The 23,456-nt window shown below is 41.7% G+C and overlaps 1 protein-coding gene and 2 long non-coding RNA genes across 7 annotated transcripts in view; 1 reads left to right on the top strand and 2 right to left on the bottom strand.

Moving 5' to 3' along the window:
* The window catches only part of RNF11 (ring finger protein 11), a 32,855-nt gene extending 26,056 nt beyond the window's left edge, over nucleotides 1-6,799 (bottom strand). The window contains exon 1 of the mRNA XM_069788763.1: nucleotides 6,221-6,799. Coding sequence (XP_069644864.1) covers nucleotides 6,221-6,343 — 123 coding nt within the window. The 5' untranslated portion in view covers nucleotides 6,344-6,799. The remainder of the gene's footprint in view (nucleotides 1-6,220) is intronic.
* On the top strand, nucleotides 5,568-22,446 carry LOC138686360 (uncharacterized). 5 transcript variants are annotated; one of them, XR_011325704.1, is made up of 5 exons: nucleotides 5,568-5,891; nucleotides 12,614-12,790; nucleotides 15,864-15,997; nucleotides 18,156-18,385; nucleotides 18,494-22,446. It is a non-coding gene; the product is annotated as an uncharacterized lncRNA (long non-coding RNA). The 5 variants fall into 5 exon arrangements; XR_011325700.1 differs by having other exon boundaries at nucleotides 18,156-22,446; XR_011325701.1 differs by lacking the exon at nucleotides 5,568-5,891 and adding an exon at nucleotides 10,446-11,264 and having other exon boundaries at nucleotides 18,156-22,446.
* LOC138686359 (uncharacterized) overlaps nucleotides 17,918-23,456 on the bottom strand; it is a 28,056-nt gene continuing 22,517 nt past the window's right edge. Inside the window, exon 5 of the long non-coding RNA XR_011325699.1 lies at nucleotides 17,918-21,833. This is a non-coding gene — a long non-coding RNA (uncharacterized lncRNA). The remainder of the gene's footprint in view (nucleotides 21,834-23,456) is intronic.

Genomic DNA, 23,456 nt, shown 5'->3' on the forward strand with positions numbered 1-23,456 from the left:
TCTAACATATTTATAACTAACTGGAGTTAAAAATCCATTTTAAGCAGGCAAAGAATTACAATATTCAGCCAATACTCATTAAGATATTCATTAAAAACAGGTTATGAATGGGTATTTTAAAGATTAAAGTTACCTAACTCTGTAATGCCATCTGGTATCCTTTATTTTCAGATTTGCCTGCCTTCCTCTCTTCTCCCCCTGCCTCCCAGCTTTTTTCACTAGCAAAATGGAAGACAGCACCTATCAGCCAGCCTAGCAGGCTATGCTGATACCAGTATGCATTAAGACAGGAAATACAGGTGCAGTTTTTTCTGTTATCTAGAAAGGGAGTTAGACTTAGCACCCTCAGGAAACTTTCCCTCTAGCACCAATTACCAGCAATATAATTCTCTAGAAAACTTGCTAAGTTCTTCAGATGTGGAAGGAGTAAGAAGTGTCATGGCATATTGTTCACTAACCAAATAATCTTGAATGCTATTACAATGAAGTTCATAATACATATTTCATTACTGTCTGGAGAGGCAAAGTGTATATCCCTATACAGATGTTAAAAAAAAAAAAGTTTATTATTGCTTTGCACATACAAATAATTTACCAGAACTGCACCATAAGACATGGACGGCTTACAGATTTTCTGAATGCAGCATTTCTCAGGAGTGACTTTATCACATAGTGCTTGGTCTTTCACAGTTAAGAGAGATTATTCCAGAATACTACTACAACACTTGTTCATTTTTGAGAATGCATTATATGAGGTAGCTTAAGCAATCATATTCTAGAAAAGAAATAAACACAAAACATCACTGGCTTACTCTACCATTTCTTATCCATGCAGCGCACCCTCAACTTCAGCTTCTCCGTCACTTTGTCTCCTCACTGAAGCTGATCTCCACCTCGGGCACTGCTGCCAGAAGGCACCAGCCAGCAACACACAAACAAAGAGACACTCTTGTTTGAAACCCTTTGAAGTTTCCACCAGACTGAGAAATTGTGGACTGGAGCAGTATTTCAGTTCACATCCACAAACGCAGCTGTAATTCATAGATGTCATCAACAAGATGCGGAGGACAAGCAGAGAAAAGTGCAAGACCTGCATAGGCAATTTTTAAATATACTCCTTTCTCTTACATGAAAGTAAACTTACTAGTTGGTTTGTTTTTTTTGATGGATAGCTTTCCGTATGTAATGTTTTCCCATTGCATCTTTCCTCCTCTTATGCTCTCCCAACATATACCCACAGTTCTAGCTTTGCACAACCACTCAACGCTAAATTGTAACACATTATACTACCATAGTCTTCCTTCTTGTACAATACACGTAATCACAGATGATAAATCATCTCATTCGCAGCCCAAGAGAATTTTGTATGGATGTTTCTATAAATGGGTGCAACTCCTGTATCAGAATTAATTTGGTTTGCAATTTTTAATGATATTAATTACCATGCCTTTGAAAAGACAGCATCAGAACACCAATGTAATATATTACTTCAGTCATGATGAGAGCATAATAAAAGCTTTGTTTCTCTGTTGAGCAAAATACATCCAACACATGCATCCACAGGAGCAAGTTCCACATAGAAATGCAGTAGAGTATTTCAAGAAAATTTTCTGACTGTTCAAACTGGGGACAACTTCAGCTTCTTGGATAAGCAACACTCCAGGGCTGCATCTACTGCAGCGCGCTCAGGCTGAGGGGATCATGGAGAGTGACTTAATAGGGACCTAGGGCACCATCACTACAGGCTGCCGTGCCACCTCCCTGAACTGGGGATGGCTGGAATGAAGCACGACAAGACAGAAGGATGGGGACGAGGGTACAACACGTACAAGTGACACTCAGTTAACAGAGGAGGCCCAAGGAGGCTATTGCAGCAACCTCAGTTTAAGAGAAGCCATGAGACATCCTCAATTGTGCTTTCAAAACCTGCTGTCTCCAACAGCTTTTGGAAGATTATGGGAGCATGACATTGGGTTAAGCTCATGTTTGCAATCTCTCGTCTCATTCTGTGCCTACAGCCTAATAATCAAAGGACTATCCACGTCAAAAGGTTTTAAATTAATCCCTCCAAATAAAGAAAAAAAAAAAAAAAATTAATTTTTAAAAAAGCCACTGAAACATTTTATCTGGGCCTCTAAGACAACACAGGGTGGTACTAAGTACTGGAGCACGCTTTGGATCTCTTCAGGTAAAGGCGTAAAATATTTTATTAGTCTATGTGCCACATCAACATATCAAATGTGCTTTTATAAGTTCAGTATCAATATCAAGAACTTGTGCTTAATTCTCATGCTTTTAGCTTATTAATTCAGCAAGTGGTATACACATCTTTTTTAGAAGACTGCAGTGTATTTTGTCCACAGTAGTACTCTGTAGAAACTTAGGGAGAAAAGATGTAAAGTATTCTGTACTTCACTGTGTAAAATTCCAAATTTTAATAAACTGGCAAATTATTTCCTGCAACTATTAAGGAACTATTTAAGAACAGAAATAGGAGACAAGGATTAAGAAAAGGGGCACATCTGTTCTGCAAAATAAAGTTTTTGAGAAAAACTACTAGAAGTAAGAGAAACTGGAAAAAAACAGTGAACTTGTGTGGAAAAACAGCAGAAGGCATATTGCCAACAGATGGCGAAGAAGTCATACACAGAAAAGGAAAACAAACTTGAAAGCATACTCAATTTTGAGGACTTGAGAAAAAACAAAACCAAAGCTAACTCCTTCCTAATCACAGATTCACTGGTTAAAAATGGAGTTGCATGTGCTTAACACTTAGAAAAACAGTTGTAATCTCTGGGTTCTAAAATGGAGGCATCCAAAATTAGTGTCTGTCTATGAAAACGCTGGTCCACTCTTGAAATCACTTCCTTTCCCCCACCATACAAACACACTCTTTTTTCAGTGTGTTTTAATTACTTCCCACATTAGTCGTTAAGCTTGATGCACTGGAAAACGCCTGATGCTTTAATGGACCGTTTTCTCATTAACTCAGATACCTGATTAAAAAGATGCTTCCTCTCTGAAGCCTTTCTGCTGTAGCTTATAACACATACTGCCACAAAAACTGAGAGCAGAGACAGGTATATATATGCAGAGCCTCTGAGTGGAAGTTATATTCCCCGTTACTCTATGGGTCCATACTGCCAATCCAATTGTCAATCTCAATTTTGGAAGCAGGAATTTCACAAACCCAGTTCAACAGCACTCACTGATAAAAGAAATTTGACATGCAATACTGAAATGATTATTGGGGGCTCATTTTGCGGTTAGAAATCAATAGCTAAATAAAAATTACAGCTTAACAAGATTTCCGTCTGGATGCCCATGGCAAAATCCTGTCAGAACACAAAAAAGTATTTAAAATGTAACTAACTTCTGTATTATGTTGACAAGAGACAGAGAAGTCATTTTCTACATACCTTCACCCAACAAGCTTCCTTCTCCTAGTTTGCATACCTTGCAAGACCTATTCAGGAAGTTGACACATCATTGCTGCAAACCCAAGAGAAGCAAACCTACTAGATTTTGTTCTCTTCTAAAATATGTCAATTTTACAGCTGAAATCTCAGTAGTTAAATTTCAAATTGTTCATTTCCCAGTTTCTTGCACACACTGCTAGTTGCCACGAACAAGTTTTCAAATTCATTTTATCCTCTTCATTCCTAATGTCTCTATATTATACACACTCTAATTCTGGTTAAGACACTGTGAAAGAAGCAATCATCGCAAACAAGGACAAAACTCCTAAATTCCCATTTGTAAGGCTGAATCCAAGCTGCCACTTGAAAGTTAAAATGAGAGCGCGACCTATTGCTAGCACAACAGCAGTAACGGAGCATAAGGAGTTGTTCACATTTGGAGTCTGGCTTGTGCATCTTGTAAACCCCAAACAATTTAAAATTATAAATCCCCTCAACCTCAAAGTGTGTGTGAAATGCTGCATAATATTGTAGGTAAGGCTTTTTTTCGTTTTTTTTTTTAAATCACAAACCATTGTGGTTCAAGACCTGTGGAAACAGTAGCTTTGAATTTTGACTATATGAGACACAAAATGCTACCTTTACGTGAAGCTTTAGGAATTGCTAGGATCAGCGAGCGGAGGGGCTTTCAGGACAGCCAGCAATGTTCGAGACAGCCAAGCACCTGTAGGCACATCACCCGATACTACCCAGCTCTATTCAAGTGAAGGAAGTTTTGCTATGAATATACACTTACTCAATAATAGACACCTGTAGGTTCATTTTACTGTCTACTGTGTTCTCAACCAACTATCCACACTTACGAACACGAAGTTCTTCATCAAGAAAAAATAAAAAAAAAAAATAACGAAGGAAGAGCACTTATCTACACCAAAATCCACATGAGAAGGCCTGCACAGAGCATATACTTGATTTGTGACTCTTACAAGACCTAACAGGTTGTCTTCAAAGGAAAAAAAAAAAAAAAACAATCTCCACAAGTCCTCCTGGAATCACAGATGTAAATGCAATAAATAGCACAAACAGTCAAACTTCATATGTGGATTTGACAAAAATACGATGCATTCCGAAACCGCATAGCCAATTCAGGCTTAATTTAGAATAACACAACCTTTAAAAAACTGAATCTGCCACCAAGCACTTTCCATTTACTGGACTTCAGCAGATGTAGTTCAGAACTCAGAAAAAAATTCCCCACATCGTGAAATTTATTCTAATATTAAGCTTTTGCACCTAAACGAAACAGGCACACACTGCCCAGCAACACCAGCGCAGCTTCACTGCACCAGTAAGGGCTGCTACTTATGGGGCTTCTCTTCAACACTCACAGGGCTTCCTACCAGGGCTGTAATTCTTGAACCTGTTAAAGCATTTGTAGATTACACATCTGCCCAGCTAAATACTTCCTGCGATTTTGTTAATTGTACGTCAAGGTCTGCAACTACTGAGTGACTCCCATCCTAGGGAACAGGGAGCTCTCAAGTCACCCTCCAGAATTTGCGTCTCAACTGTCATTTCTATAGATTTCTCTGGAACACATCCAATTATCTCAGATAGGAAAACACTTTTAAAACTTGAATAAAATGTGCGGTAATACCAACGGAATATTTTTTTTTTCCCGTTTTTTAGTGCTGTACAACCGTTGACTGTAGATGGCTCGTTTAGGGCAATATACATTTCTATATATGGGGATGGAGATGGCAGGGAGCAGACAAGTGCAACCCCAAGTTCAGCTTCCCCTTCCCGCGGCCAGAGGGGCCAAGAGCAGGGGCTTTTGTATTAACGCCATCAGCACTCAACATCGACGTTATCCTCTGCTGTGAGGAAAGAGAGAAAACACCCAGCCTTCTCCCCCCACCCTCTCGATTCGTCATCAAGCTGTAAATTAACAGATTCTCTCTGAAACAGAGAGGAAAAAAAAAAAAAACCACCGAACAATGGGCAACACTTCCCTGCTCGGTGCCCCACACGACCGAGGGGAAACAGGATCCGCTGCGCCGGGAGAGTTACTTACTGGGGATCAGATGCTGCTAAAAATACGGGAGCGGAGCCCGGGCGATGCTGAGCGCGGCCGGACAAAGCCCGGGCAGCGCTCACGGCCGCGGTCCCCGTCCCGGAGCGTCACCCGAGCAGCGCAACGCCAGACGGTGATGTCACCGCAGGCAGCAACAAAGGACGCGGCACCGGCCGGACGGCCAGCGCCGGCCTTCCTCCTCCTCCTCCTCCTCCTCCTCCGGGACCCCGCGGCCGCCCCCCGCCCGGCAACGGGACCGACCGACACCCTCACACACACACCCCCCCCGCCCCCAGCCGGGCCCGGCCCGCCCGACGCTCCCCGCCGGGATCCTCGCCTCCCGTCTGACGAGAGGCCCGAGCTGTGAGACTGGAGCAGACAAAGCGGTTTCCCCGCCGGTACGCGCGAGCGGAAAGGGAGCGCTTCGGGCGGCCGCCCAGCGCAGGAGCGGCGGCGGCGGGGCGGGAGCGGGGTGGAGGGGGCAGACGAGACGAGTCAGCGGCGGCCCCCCGGGCCGGCCCTCAGGGCGAGCGGCCTGTCGCCGAGCCCCGCGCCGCGGCCCCCCGCGCCGCTCTCCTCAGCCTCTCCGCGGGGCCCCGCCGCCCGCCCCGCTCCGCTCTCCTCAGCCTCTGCGCGGGGCCTCGCCGCCCGCCCCGCTCCGCTCCCTCCGTCGTCCCCCTCCGGCCTCGGCTCTCCGTACCGCGGCGCTCCCCGCCCCCTCCCCTACCTGATATGGCGGCGGCGGCTCCTGATCCGGCTCAGCCCCGTCCCCGTAGCTGGCTCTGTCCGACTGCGACTCGTGGAGCAGCGAGATGTCATCCGAGGTGGGGGACTTGAGGCAGTTCCCCATCTTCCCCCCCCCCCCACCCCGGGGAGCGGGGCTCCCCCCCCCGCTCCTCCTTCTCCTCAGGGACGGACCGCCAGCCCCCACCGCCGGCGGCGGCGGCTCCGCGCCCTCAGCCTCCCCGCCGCAGCGCGCAGCCCGCAGCCGCCCCGCCGGGGAGGTTCATGCCAGCCCCGGCCCCTAAGCGGCTTAGCAGCAACCCGGCCGCCCTCCCGCCTCGCTCCGCAGCCGCCCCGACCCCCCGGAGCCAAGGCGGGGGGAGTGGTGGGGGGGGGCGGCGGCAGGACTGGCCTCCCACCCCCCGAGGGGGGCGGCGGCGTGGGGCAGCGGGCTCCGGTGGGGTCCGCCCGCCCCGCGGCAGCCCGGCGCTGTTCTGCTTCCTGGTCACCAGCTCCCTGCGCACTGGGCTTTGTCGCACAGGCCGCCCTGGCTCCTCCTCTCACTCCTCCCCGCCGGGCCAGGTTAGCAACCGCAAGGCCCCGGCCTCCGCGGCGCGGAGGGGGCGAAACCCCTGCCCGCCCGCGGCGGGATGAGGCGCAAGCCGGGCCGGGACCGTCCGGCTGCTGCCGCCTGCGGGGCGGTGGGCTTCTCCCCCCCCCCCCCGTCCGGCCCCCAAAATGGTGGGTGCCGCTTCGCTCCACCCCCGGGAGCGCTTTGTTTTTGTTTGTTTTCCGGGCATGGCGGCGGGGACCGGGCGGAAAGGCCGCCCCGGGCCGGCACCAGGGCTCCGGCCCCTCCGCGGCGGCTGCAGGGACATCCCCCCCTCGCCGCCCCGGCTGGCGGTGGTCTGTGAGAGGCCAAGGGTCCTTCCCCGGCGTATGGTTCGCCGCGGGGTTGTTCCTCAGGGAGGAGAGGGGGTGACTCGAGTGGGCACGGCTTGTCGGTGTAGGGGCAGGGCCTCGAACCCCGAATGTGGGGCAAAAAAAAGCAACCGGCGTTCCTTGTATCGCTTTTCTGTTTCTGAAGGTAGCCCTTCAGGCTTCTGGTGTGATAAGCAGATACTAAGAGAAACCACGTATTTAGCTCCTTTTTTTTTTTTTTTCTTCATAAAAAAACCATTCAGGCTTGGATATAAATATAGGTAAGTATAGATAAATGCAAACTTCAAGGAAGTGGATGCCCCTCTTTCACTGCCTTAGCGTGCTAGCACAGACCCACACAGAGGGGAATGACACTTTTTTTCCTTTACAGGATGATACTTTGTTCTTTCCAGCTGTGTCCTCTGGGATGGTTCCTCAAAATCCCCCCTCCCCGGCTTTCAGATTCAGACCATGGAAAATATTTAAAAATCCCTTTTTATTACAGTGGTTTTTAAAGTGAAGCAAATTTGGTGCAGATGAGAACGGCCACAAAGTAGGCTCTGTAAAGCAGGACAGCAGGTTTTTATCACCGAGTTCTCTGCTGATCCATGTCAGTCGTGGTGTGCACTAGAGCTTCCATCTTGGGTCGAGGTATCTACAAACCAGGTGTTCACAGTGATGTATTTGGCTCTACAACCATTTACTTAAGCATTTGAGAGGTCCTGTGGTGGACCTCAGTCTGGTAACAGACTTTTTGCTGGTCATCTATATGAGTTCTTTCTTGAAGATTTCATTTTATTACTGTTGAGGAGTTTTGTCTTGCTGCTTATCAATGGATAACCTAAACAGTCCCAGTGTAAAATCTGTAGCAAAAGAGAAGTTATTGCTGACATTTGTGGTGTTCAAACACAGTTTTAGGCTTTTCTAGCAAACTGAGAATAAAAATGGTGCACGAATTGTGAGCATTGCTCATGATGGAGAGGCTTTGCAATGAAGTACTGTAAATAATAATGACCGTTGTACATGACTTGGTCATTTGGGTGTTTATCCTATGAGTATGTTGACTTGGTTTAATAGAATTAGGCAAGCAATCATTGGAGAGAATCCAGCGAACGACTGCCTCACGCAGTCATGATTTCAAGGTTAAGGCAATGTCTGAGCTGTCTGCTCTGAGGACCTTGCGGTGAGGCTCCAGCTCTGTTACTGGTATTTTCAGTTGCGCAGTGGCAACATCGGGAACAATGAGACTGGCAACTAGGAAGACTTCTGTATTCAGCTGCCATTTCATGGTTTAGTCTCTCTGTGGAGCTTCAGCCTGTACAGGCCTGTGCTGCAGTCTGCCTTGCAGTCTGATCCAGTCGAGTATAGAGGTCCTGTGGGAGCATGTGGTGCCTCCCCACTGCCTGGCATGCCAAGATTTCCTTTCTTTGGAAACCAGTGTGCAAATGTGGGTCTCTGGTCTCATCCTGGGACGTACTCTGGGGTCCCACGGTATAGATGTTGCATTTATTTTCCTTGAGGCAGATCTCCAAAAGGAATAACTGCCAAGCCCAGTTAAACTTTCCTGTTAGTAGCTACAGGATGCTCCAAATCTGGGCGCCATTTAAAAGATGGAAACTTGTCAAATGCCAGAATAAGATCTACTTTTCATGGTGGACTCACACAGACCAACGAGGAAGCAGCAGTTTACATTGGGCTTTGCAAAGTGGAAGGTTCTGTACCCCTGAGTGCTCTGAAGGAGGAAGAGCTATTACCAGTCATTACTGGGTTCTTCACAGCAGGAATGCTTTAAGCTGCTTGTTTTCTAAGCCATTCACTCCTCTTAGGCCAGGTAGGTGGTTAATAATGGCTTTGCACCACCAGCTCAAAACTTGTAGAGCGGTTCAGGAGACAGAGAATGGAAAAATTCTTCTGTTCACAAATGCACAAATGTTGTCTTCTAATATCCCTGCATATGCTGTGGTGTGACTGTGAGGCTACTCCTTTTGTTACCATGTTTTTTGCAGCTTGGGGACAAGAAAGCAGCTGAAGAGCTTTTCAAGGTAGAGGTTGGTTGTCCTTATTGCTCAGTAACCATTTGATGGGAGTCTACTGTCCAGAGAACACATGAGCTGTTTTCACCATTTCTTAGTATTAAGTTGCAGAAAATTGAATGGACCTGGCAGGCTTCACTGCACCTACTTTCTGTAGATAATACTTGTAAGTACAGAGGCTGCTTAGAAGGATCCGCTTTTGCGGAAATAGACACAGAAGTGATCCTTGCACATGCAGAATGGTAGAGGTAACTGTAGACCAAATAGCATATAGACAAAAAAAAAAACCAACCCAGCCCCCTGTTTATGAGCTGTTCATGCCGTAGGAGATCCTTGTTCCATACAGATTTGGAGGCTCACAAGTAGGTTTTATATGGTCTCTTTTTCAGAGAGGATGTGATTGACAAGTACAGTTTCTCTGTTCCAGAGAACCATAGGACAGCTTAACTGATTTCTTTGGTTCTCTCTGTTTTTGACTTCCCCCACTTAGTTTGGGGAACAAGTAATCATCAGGCTGGATTTTCTGGAGCCTTAAAATGATCCTATAGATGGAAGAAAGAGCCATATAGTGGTTTAAGGCTGCTTAGATACTACTGGTAGAAAAGACGAATGCGTGTATAAAAATTTGTATCAGACTAATATCAATACAGAACTGGCAACCTAAGTCAATGAAACTTTTTCTTACCTGTAAACATTGAAACAATTAGCTGCAATCTGTTGTCAGAACAGAAATGGGGTAGTCTGAAATTTGCCAGTGTACAGGATTAATGTTCTGGTAAGTCTCAATATGACAGTGTCATACACAGGTCTGTACTAACCACTTTTTGGCAGCTAGCGTCTTCTAAGTGAAATGTATTTTTAAAAACAAAATGGAAATTAATGAAAAATGTTTTTAAAGGATGCAGACAATGGAATGTTTATGTTTTATTTTAAAGGGTTTCGATATAGGGGGGACAAGTTACATAAAATGCTGTATTCTTAAGGCTCATACGAGCTAGCCAGAGATGATGAGCTACCTTACTGAAAAATCCCTTTCTTTTTGAGTTAAAAATCTAAAAACCACTGAGGATGTGAAAAGTCTTTCTTGTTAATAGTTTCTCTGCAAAGTTGACATCATAAATTGCCTAATTTATAGATAAAAGACCCTTTGGTGACTTCATTTTACTTGATCCATGGTCATGTTATTGTTGGACAACATTTTGGGTATGTTTAATGTGTCATGCTCAACAAAAGTTTTTGAAAGACCTTTTCTGTCCTCAGCATGGAAAAGTTTTTTCACTTCCTTTTCTTCCATCAGGCTTACTTTCCTAGCACTTATCATTTCTTATTATGTCTTATCTTTCTTCTGGATAAGATTGTTTTCTCAATTCATATACAGAAGCCAGTTAACTTCTGAGTGCAATCTTTCCATGCCATGGTACCTATAGGCTCAGAGATAGCACTGTTTGCTCAGGTAATGTTGGTGAATAAGATGCATTACAATTTTAAAACCTTCTTCTGGAAAAAAAGGCCTTGTATACCTCTGGAGAATGGAAGTAAATTACATTCTTCAATTATATATGTGAATCTGATTATGGCAATGACTGAGTTAATTTATCTGGTTATAAAGAACATAGCATCTTTTAAAATGCATGTCATTATTTTTAGTTTTCTTGATTTTAGCTGAACCGTAGATATTTCTCAGTATATATTACAATTGTGTATTGTTTTCTGAGAGACAGTGAATGGTGCACTAGAAAGCAATTATGGATCTAATATTTTTCCCTGAAATGCACTTTGTGATGCAGCATTTTGCTCATGTTTCTAAAAATTACTTAAACTTCTGCTTAAATTATCCTGGCATCACAAATACCACTTACATCAATTTATCCCAAAGATACCATCTTGGTAAGGATATGTTTTCCATTATTGGCATAAATATGTTGCCTTCTGTAATAACTGTTTTCCCCAGGTCCACAATGTTTTATGACCAAAGAGCATAATGCCTAGCTACTCCATGCACGGGGGCACCTACACTGCATGTCACAAATTAAAAGGACATGTATTTTGGCATTAACAAAACCACACAACAAAGCAGACAGTCATCATACAAAGGTAACCTCTTCAAACAAACCCTCTGTCACCCAGCTTCATGGTGAATTTTGTGTAGGAGTCAATTTTCCTTTTTCTCAGTGTACCACGTATTACCACGGTCTCAACTTCCAGAATGATCGGAGACCTAGAAAACATGATCTAAGAGCAAAGACTGAAAGAATTTGGAGTTGTTTGGTTCAAAGAAGAAGAAAGTGTTGGGAAAAGTGGTAATGATCTTCAAAAATGTAAAAAGTTTCTCTGCAGAGAAAAGGAATACTTTTTTCTTCATGTTCAGTGGGTCTAGGGCAAGAGGTGATGGACGTAGAGTAGGAGATTTAAGGTAGACATTCGGAGATTATTTCAAACTGCAGAAGTAGTTTAGCACTGGAAATTATTACCCGGGAATCTGGCTTACTGAACGCTTTGAAAGGCAGATTAGGTCAAATGTCTCAGGAATGGTTTTAGTTGCAGTAGATTATATACCGATAACCCCAAAAGGTTTCAGACTGGTTTATATTGTCTTGTTTCTCTTGGGTGATTTACAACAGATGCATTACTGCTGTGTTTTAATTCTCGCTCTGCCTTATATCCTTAGAAAATGCCAGTAAGAAAACATGGCAGTAGGTAAAAAATCAGGTAAGTAGAATGGGTGGCGAAGTTCCCAATAGCAGAATATTAAGGAATCACAGTTACTGCAGGGTAACTGTTGTGTTTGAGTGGGAGTGTGACTTGCTGACACATCCCCCTGACGGGCTTTGGGACACTTGAGTACTGGGCTGGCATTCAACAAGTGGTAGATATTCAATACACAGAAATCTATGTTTTAACTTGAATCTTTTTAATTTAGTTTAAGAAATTTTAATTTAATTTTAAATTTTAATTGAAGTGTTGGTCTTTCTTCACTTTTTACTGTCTGTAAATACTTCCTGAATTTGCAAGGAGCGAGCTCTGTCCAGAGTTCACCAGTGGCCAGTTTGTTAGTCATCAGGTACCGTCACTGCGGGTTCAGGGGTATTCTGCCCAAGATGAGGGGAGAGGATAGGTATTTGGAGTAGCAGGTCCAGAAGCCAAAATTACCTCAGCTAATGAGGGGTATGAAGTTGAACATGATATTGTTTCATCTGAATTTGACTTTTATCTTGGAGCCTTTGTTCCTCACCAAGCCTTCAGTTCAGTGCAACAGTAAGGTAGTATCTGAAATGCTTGTTCTTCTTTGAAAGAGAATTGGGTCATTTATCATTTGTCCAAGTTGAATATGCTTTGTGCTGCACGACTTGAAACACCTCTTGCTCACCTTCTCCTAAGTCTTCCTGTTTTTCTGATTTTCACCATTTTTCCTATAGCCTAAAATCTGTGTTTTCTTCCTGTAGGTAGCTACAGGTCTTCTGCAATAACAGAGTGATAAAATGACACATGGAAAGATTCATGAGAACCTATGGAGTGTGACCCTCTGACATACAACTCTGTCCCAGTCCAAGATCACCTAAGTCTTTGTCATTCCTTGACAGACAACTGTTGAGACTGTTTCTGGATACTGAATAACATCTGTAGGTACTGTGTTCTAATCCCTTGCAATGTCAAAATTTTTCCTAATATTTAAGATTGCTACAAGTCAAACTCTCTTCATTACATGTCCTGTCTTGCAGTGATTTTAGATATGTGAAGGCTGTTATGCTGCTTTGTTTCAGTCTTTCTTAGGGATCATGATTTGTAAATCTCCCATATGTTTCACTGTGCTGTAGACTCTTTCTTTGGTCCACTTTTTCAGTAGGCATGGCATCCAAAGCTGGACACAGTACTGCAGTTAAAACTACGGTGTTGAGTAAAGAGAATATTATTTAGTATGTGCAAAAATGCCATTTATCAAACTTAGTGTCCTTCCTTTTTCATAATACAACATCATTGACTTCCATTTGTAGCGTACTGTCACTCCCTATCCTTCTCCGTGTAATTCCTGCCTACTCAGATTTTCTTATTTTATGCTTCTCCAGATGATTATTCTGAAGGGTACAATTTAGCACTTCCTGTTGAAACTCTGGTCTGTGACAGCTTAGCTAGCTGAATTGCAGAAGACAAGTTACTGGATACTGAACAGAAGGAATGTGAGGAAGAACCACTGAAGATTTTGTACAAAAAATATTAGGTGATTGTGAATGACTGCCTCTGGCACTGGGGAGGAGTTAGTCTTTGGGAAATTAACTTTACGATCTGGCCAGAAGTGTTTCCTCTTCTTAAGATCCAGTTTTACTTTTTGAATAGTCCGTGTGTGTACAACCTCCTCTTGGAGGGAGAGCAGGCTGGAAATTTGTACCAGTATTTGCTTTTGCATGCCAAACACTTCTGTTGTCTGATGGAATACTGTGCTTCCTGAAAAAATTTCTAGAAAACAACATCATGCAGAAAACAGGAATGATCATAAATTAAGTCTTCCTGATTTCTCTCTTAGTACGAGAAGGGATACAAGAAGGTACCTGCACAATCCCAGTTAGTCTGTCCTGCTTTTGGTTGTGTGGAGATTCCTTTAAGACATGAAAATCTTGATTGTTTAAGCTTACTTATATGACAAAAGAGGAGGCCTTTTTTTTAGCAGAACGAATCACATACTGTTTAAACAAACACTTCCCGCACACTGAAACAAGACAGCTAAAGGTACTGTAAGTCTATTCCTGGTTTTCTTTTTTTTAAATGTTTCAAAATTTTTGTGTCTAAGAATAAATTATTTTTCTTTTCATTTATTTTGAAGTGCGTGCCTACAGTTAGTTTTTGTAACAGCAAGCTTTTCCCTCTTTCAGTTTATAGAAATTACAGACTCTGTGGAGCTACTTTCTCTAACTTTTTTTTTGGAGGTGTTATCATCTTAACAGGAACATCCTAACAGTGGACTTGCAGACTGCTTTAGAAATTCATATATTAGGTTACATATTGACTTGGGAAATGTCTCAAAACAACATACACTTTACATGGTGTTTTGGACTACGTACTTTTCCACAAAAGCTCAGGTAGAAGTAGATGACCTTACAGAATCTCTGCAAGACACAGGATGACTGTAGTGGTGCATATTGTCTCTGACTCATAAGCTGTACACCAGCACAGTGCAAAGGTTAAGGACAAGATAAAATCACTTGGTGCTGTTTTGATTTCCTGAGGGATTATTGGTTTTACGCAAGACATGGGGAGTGGGGTTCCTTTTGTGAGGACTGTTTCTGTGCCAGAATTTGAAAGTATGGGCTAAAATTGTTCCTGTCAACTGTGATGACATTCGTAGTTTTTGCATCAGAATCTTAAATTTGGATACAAAGATCTCCGTTGTAGAAGCCCCATCTTGTGGACAATCAATCCATGACTACTCAGCAAAACTGAGATTTTAAATACTTAGAAAATCTGAAGATATTTTGGTAGTCTTTGCAATAAACTGGGGAGTCTTCATATTGCTGGCCAATATGGAAACTTCATTCATGTGTAGAAATCACATATGCTTTTTGAAGACTGTTTTCACAGGTAAGAAATAGCAAATTACAGAGAGGTGATAAACAGGGATGGAAACAAGGATGTTGTCCCCAGAACTCTGTTTTAAGTCTGAATCGGCTAAAACACTAACAAGCCTGAATCCTGCCTTGAATTCCCAGAGTAGTTTCCTGTAGCATTTGTATAGTATAAATGAGTCTTTGGGTGGCAAAATCAGATAAGGGCAGAAGGACATTCTTTGGAAAAATTGTTAAGACAGAAAGAATAGCAAAGTAGGCATGAAAACTGAATCTGGAAACTTTGGGAATATCCTTAATGAGATACTTGGTTTCAGCACAAAGTAATGGAAAAGGGCAAGCAACTCCAGACTCACTGAGCCAACATACTGGGTAGGAAGAGTGTTAGGAAGGTAAAAAGAGCATGAAAACAAGCCTGTGATAAAAGCTATTTTCAAATTTCAGTATGACATTAGTAGAATATATTATATATATATTCTATTATATAAATAATCTATACATAGAATAGCTTTTTGTCACTCTGAAGAAATTGGATTAGTATATGATAGTTATCTATTTCTTCTATGAAGAAATTAGAAAACTGTATGATGGTTTTCCATTTAATAATAAAGGCTATAATAAAGTAGCCAGAAAGTGTAGCGACATCTAGGGAAAGTTTGGCAGAGGTGCCTCCATGCTAAAACATCTGTAGCTCCATTTTTTACTTCTTAGGTTGGCATTTGACAGTCATAGTACATTCAAAAAGAATAATGTCTTGCGCAACATAACCTGTTGAGGTACGTAATGAATACGAGAATATTATCTTTATTTTAAGGTTTTAGAATGATCCCAGTAGGATTTTGAGTGGCAGTAGTAGAAAAGAGCTGCTCTTCACTGAATTTGCAAGTTAGATCTGTGTGAATTTTAAGCAGGAGACAGGTATGTGCTTAAATCCAATCTACTCTTCAAAAGACATCTTACACCTCTAACTGAAAATGTAACCACATTTTTTTTCTGAGAAGGTAGTGTACCCAGGGAAAGTTTGGCTGGAGTGGCTTGCATGGAAGGGATGACAAGAGTAAAAACGAAGATGGCATGTGAATGGGGTGCCATACCAGCCCCTTTGTTGGGAGGAGAACAGAGGTTGCTATTCCTACAGGTGGATGTCTGACTAAGCATGGTGATTAAAAAGAGACAAAAGTTCATGATCTGGACATCACAAAGCCAGGAAAGAATTTCCTAGTTCTTATCAAGAGGAGTCTGGATGAAATCTTCACTTTAAAGATATATCAGGTACAATACATTTTAATACTTAAAATTACCTGTAAAAGTGACTGTACATCTGCCACTTTACAGTTTAGTTTAAAATAACTGTTTACTTCATATTGAATCTAAAGACTTAGATTTTCATCCTTCAGTAGTCTGGGAATTTCATAAACACAACTCATTCGTAACATAAATAGATCTAAAAAAGTCACCGTTCTTAATAAATTAACAGATAAAACTATAAATGCACATTACCAGCATATTATTAAAAAATCCACAGAAATGCCTGTGGATGCTTAGGAGTTCCTGACTGACTCCTTTTAGTTCTCATAGCAATCCAAAGCCTCTTTTGAAGTAGAATTCTATGGGTTTGATGAAGGGCATCTTTGAGGAATTGTCCGAGCCAGGGCAAAATCTTTGAGGAAAATGCATATTCTCAATTTTGACCTTAGTCTGCTCCTTAAGGAAGGGAGTATTAAGACTTTAGCAATCTACAGGACTAAAATTTTTACCTGAGAGCAAATTCTCCTGGAACCAGCACGTGCAATAAAAAGAAAAATCTTTCTTAGTGTGAAATGAAGCCATGAAAGGAGCTTTGTGGGTTCTTTCTGTGGAGGGTGTTTCTTCCTCAAGAGACCAGGAACAGCAGATGCTAGTTCACCCCTCAAGGGAAGAGCATATGAAGTGGGAACATCTACTTAGAATTCCCTGCACTTAAATAATGAAGCATGAACAATTCAATAAGAGGAGTACAGACAGATGCTAGTATGGTGTGAAATCTAGAAAAGCTGTAGCCTAAGAAAAGAAAATTAATATGTAAAGCTTGTAACAAAAGCGTGTTGGAAAGCAAGAATTTATTCCAGAGGTGTCCAGGGAGGGAATAATGATTGCTCAGAATCCCTGCTCCACCAAGTGAATTCATTGTAGTACAGAGAAAGAACAACCCCCTGGTATAAAGGACAGACTATTCCCTTATTCATTCTGAGCAGAAGGCTCTAGAAAAAGCCAGTGTTGGTAAAAGCAGAAGTCTCTGGAGGAATATAAGACAAGGCCAAGCATTCAGTAATACTTTTTATATTAGATTGTATTAGAAATTATAGTTGCTTGTATATATATGCTCATATGAGAAGGAAGGAAACTGATGACATCAAGACACTGAAGAGTAATCTGTTGCACATTCCCCTGCTAATATGTACAATAAAATGTTCAGTTGCAGTGTATCATAAACAGAGGGTTAATTGCTAAAAGTTGCAGATTAATATGAATGTCTTGTACTAATAGATTTTATCAAGAAAATACAGCAGGAGTAGAAACTCAAAGCTTAAGTGTAAACTTGCAGTAATCCACTAGCAGAAGAATTGTGTAGGTGTATAAAATTGATTTGAAAAGGAATGAAGAGGTGTGACTGGTGAATTGCTACTTTTTGAAGATTAAAAATCAGTGCACATGTAGGTCATGTTAAAAAGTACGTCTTCATCCTTATCTCTTTATTATGCACATTTTTGTAAAAGTTTTCTTTGGTTGCCTCTAGCTTTTCTACTATTTTAAATCTTTGCATATTCATTTTTATTGATATAAAAATGTTAAGAGATGTAATAGTACTGATATATCAAGTGATTTAGCATTGAAAAAGATGGAAAGATTTTCAATGGCCATTTGAAAACAAGGTTTGGTGTGTTAAGTTACTACAAAATTAAATATATGCAGTTGAACTCTGAGCACTTGTGTTCGTAACATATTAAAGTGTTCTCTTAAATCTGTGTCTCCATAATGACACTTGAATTCCAACTTTGGTATGTAATTTTAGTATAGTACTTTATGTTTGATTTTCAGCTTTTTCAGCTTATGTTTGATTTGCAGCTAGACGACTTCAAGCAGATTCTTCTTCTTAATCAAAAGGAAGAAAGCTTTTGCTCTACCTCTTTATAAACTCACCAGAACCGATCCTTCATACCAAAGTTCATGTTTTATTGACCAGACAGTGTTTTATCTTGGCAATTAATTTCTGCAAGGATACAGTGCTGTAGAAACTATTAAAGAACAGTATCGATGTTGCTGTAGTATTTTACCAGAATAGGTATTTAAAATATACAGTTCATTACTTACATTTTCATGTCTGTGGTATTAGCCTGTTCCACTACCCTGCACCTGTACTGTCTCTGCCTTGTGTCCCTTCCTCTTCCAGCCCTGTCCCTTTCTCTGGAGCTCTGGTGGTACCACATTCCCGTAACACCACTGCCACTTGCATTAATCACCACCATAGGATGCACTTCCCCAGAGATGGATCCTGGTCCCTGTACATAAACAGATCAGTGAGGTAAGGAGAAGGCAAGGCCCCTGCCATCACCAAAGACAACTTGAAACTCTTCCAAGCCTTGTCCAAAATGTTCAATAATAATCCTACAGTTCCTTAGGGTAAGACACTTTTTCTGGTATTAATGTCATGAACATTTTAAAATGGCATCAGCCATTAATTACTATCACAACTTTTAATTCTGTGTTTCTGTTTCAAATTTTCCCCAGTTCAATCAGAACCAAAAGTTAATGCCCGTTGGCTGATTTCCAGTGCATGCCTCCACGGAAACTGTTGCCTTTAACTGGTGGAGAGATCAAGGCTTAAACTGACAAAAGACATCTGTATCTTAGAAAACAAATTAGTGATTATGTTTTAATTTATAAGTTCCTGGCTCTTTTATGGTTCCTGTTTTTCAAGTAATGTCTCTTTGGATCCCTAGCTGATGGAGAGTCAAAATGGAAAAGGTCCATGAGAGAATTATCACAATACAACATCTGGTCTGTGTTGGAAAAAGCTGAGAATGATATTCAACATCTCTGAGACCAAGAGGCAGCTATGAGGCACTTTGAAAGTCAGTCTATAAAAAATCGTGCAGGTTGTGGCCTCCTGGGCCAATCTAGCATTGTTTTGGGAAGAGCTACTCTGCTTCCTAGCATCTGAATTTTAATCTCAATTCAGCACGGATATGTGAGACGTGGGAGTGGTATGAAAGGTGTTTGCTTTTCCTAATGTTAATCTGAATCCCAGCATTGTCCAAATTATATTGTGGTTTTTTGCCAGTCTCCCAATTTTCTTTTGAGCATGTTAGCTGAAGAGTCAAAAGGCTTTCCCAGGGCTTTTGGCATAGCTTTATAGGAAAAAAAAGATGGAAAGGACTTAGTATATTTTTGGAAGAATATTTTGCATCCTGCTTTAAACTGTTCCAGAAGGTAAATGGACATTAGCTAGACTGTGTATTGGCTCATGTACTGCTATGTCACTAATGGCAAGGAGTTTTGCTTTGCCTAATTGTTCCTGTTTTCTGCAGTCACAGACTATCAGAAATGCAAAAAAATCATGGACCAACCCAGGCAGTAAGGCTACCACTGGATTCAGAGGGAACAAACTCCTTCCACCACATGACACTTTGGTCCTTTAAGTCATCATAGCTCATGCAGAACAGAAACAATTTGACATGTATAACAAGAAACGCTACAAATTGTTTGCCAAAAACATATACTGCAGATGGAAGAACTGATGAAAATTGTTTATAGATGAGGAACTAAATGTAGATTTTTCAAGAACAAGATTGCTGTCTTCCTTGCCAAAACAAACAAATCTGATAGAACATCTCATTGCTTTAGGCTGCCTGAGGACCCACTGGAAAGTCTATGGACCTTTCTGCACAGAAAATTTGTGTGTTGTCAATACATAGTATTGTCCACAGTTGCACTGTGGCAGCTGCAGGGGAAGTGGAAGGTTCTCAGGAATACATGAGGGAAAACTGGATTTTTGGCTCCTGAAACAATATGGAGTGCTTTTGGAAACTGGAAGTTTATGAGCTGGATGTTATTGCTACAAAAGGTTATCTGTGAGCTAAACATAATGGTGATTAATCTGTTATCTTTAGATCTCAACAGTAACAACATGATGAAATTGAGAATTCCTATTCTTTAGAATTGCAGTTTTCCAAGATGCCTTCACTCCTATGAAGATACCTGGATTTGCACTGTTAGAGTTTTTCAGGGTTACCTTTAGAAATGTGTGCACAGATGTTTTTACAAGGCAGTATGTAGTCATCCCAAAGAACTGTTTTTAATGGGCCAGTTCTTTAGGAAAAGCATGTACCGAGCATAAATACAATCCCTGATATGGACATAAAACATGTATTAGCAGAATAATATAGTTTGTATTTCCCTGATGAATAGCAGGCCCTGGAAATATAAAACTAATAATGTCCTTAAAATTCTGTTGTATCTGTAAACATACATATTGGAAAAGAGGGCCAGCAGCATCTTGGGCTGCACTAGGAAAAGCATTGCCGGGAGGTCAAAGGAGGTGATTATTCGCCTTTACTCAGCACTGGTGAGACTTCAGTGTGAGTACTGTGCCCAGTTCTGCGCTCCCCACAAGAAGGAGGACATGGACATACTGGAGCGAGTGCAGGAAATGGCCATGAAGATGATTAAAGGAATGGAGCATCTGCCACATGGTTGCCCAAAGAGGTTGTGGAGTTGGCATCCTTGAAGATACTTAAAGCCCAACTGGGCAAGCTCCTGAGCAGCCTGTTCTGGGTGATTCTGCTTTAAGCTGGGGGTTGGACCAGGTGATCTCCAGAGGTGCTTCCAACCTCAGTGATGCTGTGAATATTTGAAGCAGTTTGCTTATGTCTTGTCAGCATTTTAGCTGGAACTTGGCTGTGGAGGAATCCTAAAGAAAGCAAAGGCTGTGACCCTAAAAATACATCCAGATGGCTGAGGCCCAGAAAAGGCGTAGTGAGAGCTGCTAAGTGTTTTGAATGTCTCCTCAGAGTGATATTTGACTTAAAAATACAGATATGGAAGTGACTTGGGTCTTACTATCAATGACACTGAATACCTATAACGATCTCTCACTTCAGCTGGACCGCAGATGGTAACAACCTTTCTCTTTCTGAACACCTATTTTAGTTTAATCTTGCTCTGGAAAATCTTAGCATATACTTTACTCTAGAAATGAATATTTGGTGGTTTATGGTGCAGAATTTGTTGGTTGGTTTGTTACACGCTTTCTTTCCTTACTAGTATGGATATTAACAAATTGCAATGTATTTTGACATATTACTTCAGTAATAGGCACATACTATGTCTCTAGGGAGTCGAGAATATCATAATTTGAACAAGGAAAAATCAAAATATGTAATTACATTGCACAAGTCTTATGAGGAGCGGCTGAGGGAGCTGGGGTTGTTTAGTCTGGAGAAAAGGAGGCTCAGGGGAGACCTTATTGCTCTCTACAGCTACCTGAAAGGAGGTTGTAATGAGGTGGGTGCTGGTCTCTTCTATCAAGTAACTAGTGATAGGACAAGAGGAAATGGCCTCAAGTTGCGCCAGGGGAGGTTTAGATTGGATATTAGAAAAAATTTCTTTACTGAAACGGTTGTCAGGCATTGGAACAGGCTGCCCAGAGAAGTGGTGGTGTCACCATCCCTGGAGGTATCCAAAAAACGTGTAGACCTGGCACTTCAGGACATGGTTTAGTGGGCATGGTTAACAGTTGGACTTGATGATCTTAAAGGTCTTTTCCAACCTAAACGATTCTAGATTCTATATTCTATGGCACTCAGTTTGTAAATATTCTTAAAGCACCTTCAAAATAAGAACAAAGATGAACTTTTAAAATGGCTTTCATATTTTAATAGACACAAGATTTATATGGAAAGGCAAAGATAATGTATTTTTTTAGACCAGCTGAATAGTGATAGGAAGATCTGCCTGTGTTTTTTCGTCATGAAAATGCCAAGGAACTAACTCAAAGTGTTGAGAATTCCTGGATCCTCCTTCTTTTGAAAACTCTTTCACATTGCCTCTAAGAAAAAGGGGAAACGCCCTGAAAAACAAGAAATTGAGGAATGTTGCACAAGGAATTAGGAAATTAATAGATTATTGAGCATTTGATTTGATTTTTTTGCACTTTCGCAGATGAAACAATAAGTAAATAACCTGTTTCTTTATTATCAATATATGGAGTCACATTGGGTCTGGCAGACCAAGACATAAATATATAAATAACACCTGTGATAATTATTGGAAGACATCAAATTTTGCTATGGATGAATCCATCCTGAAACCACAAAATTAAGTCTTCAGACGTAAATAATATATGAAGGTCAAATACCCATAGTCATAAGTTGCCATCTTGCTGCCACCACTTTTCACTGACTTAATGCTTTTACAGCATATCTCCTCTGATTGCAATAGTCTCTGTGTGGGAGGTTTTTTTTGGTGGGAAGAGTATTACTTTAAATTGACACCTCTAGCAGCAGTTCCTACTTCTACTGTTTTCTTTTTATAAATTTATAGCCTATTATATCTATCCACGCCTGGCATAGCTCCAAGTCACCCATTTCTCAGTAATACAGGAAATTAAATCTAATGTCTAATAAGCGTAAAGGCTTATGCAACTTTCGTTCACTGAATAAAAGTATGAAATAACTTAATAATATTACTTTGTCTTTTGATAGCTGGAGAGTTGTGCACTTTGTTTTTCTGTAGACCAAATAGGTTCTGCATTTGGACTAGGGGAGGCTGGGTTTATCCATCCCTTTCTGCAAACTTTCTGAATGTCACCTCAATATTCTTCTCATATTGAAGAACCCCTGAAACTTTCATGTCTAGGTTTTGGTGCCCTTCTCCACTTCTCCCTGTGGTAGGAACCCCCTTTGTTCTCCGACGCAAGGGCTGTGTACCCCAGAGTCTTACCCTGGGGATGCTGGCTGCTTTCTCATTCATTCTCTCCCTCCCAGGATTTTCTCCAGCCTGACCAGATTTCTGCCTGTTCCATCCCATTTTCTGTTAATACCCACTGCGGTTCTGTGTCGGTGGGTACGGCATTTAAAAATGCAGAAATCTGACTTTAAGCCATACAGATTAGCACCATAATTTCAGGGGCTTGTCTCCTGCATGTATAAGTTTAGTAAGTGGATTTATACTGAATAATTTTAAACTGTTATAGCCCTCTGAAGCTGTTTCTCTCTAGCTCTGTAATGCCTAAAGTGACATAAGGTCACCAATGCTGTGGAGGTTGGTTTTGCAGTTGATACGCTAATTCAGCAAGAAATCAGTTCTTGCAGAAACTGAAAGAAAATTATTTTAATATAGTGCCATGCTACTTCATTGACTTTCAGGAAAGAGATTGTATTGGTTTTATGTGGCAAGGTTTTGGTAGCGGGGGGGGGTTACAGGGGTGGCTCCTGTAAGAAGCTGCTGGAAGCTTCCCCTGTGTTCGAAAGAGAGCGAGCCTATACCAGCTGGCTCTAAGACGGACCCGCCGCCGGCCAAGGCCGAGCCAATCAGTGATAGTGGTAACGCCTCTGTGATAACATTTTTAAGAAGGAAAAAAAAAGTTGGGACGCGGAAAACAGCCACCGGAGAGAGAGTGAGAACATGTAAGAGAAACAAGCCTGCGGACACCAAGGTCAGTGCAGAAGGAGGGGGAGGAGATGCTCCAGGC

This window comes from Haliaeetus albicilla, chromosome 8 (assembly GCF_947461875.1).
Source record: "Haliaeetus albicilla chromosome 8, bHalAlb1.1, whole genome shotgun sequence".
Lineage (NCBI taxonomy): Eukaryota > Metazoa > Chordata > Aves > Accipitriformes > Accipitridae > Haliaeetus > Haliaeetus albicilla.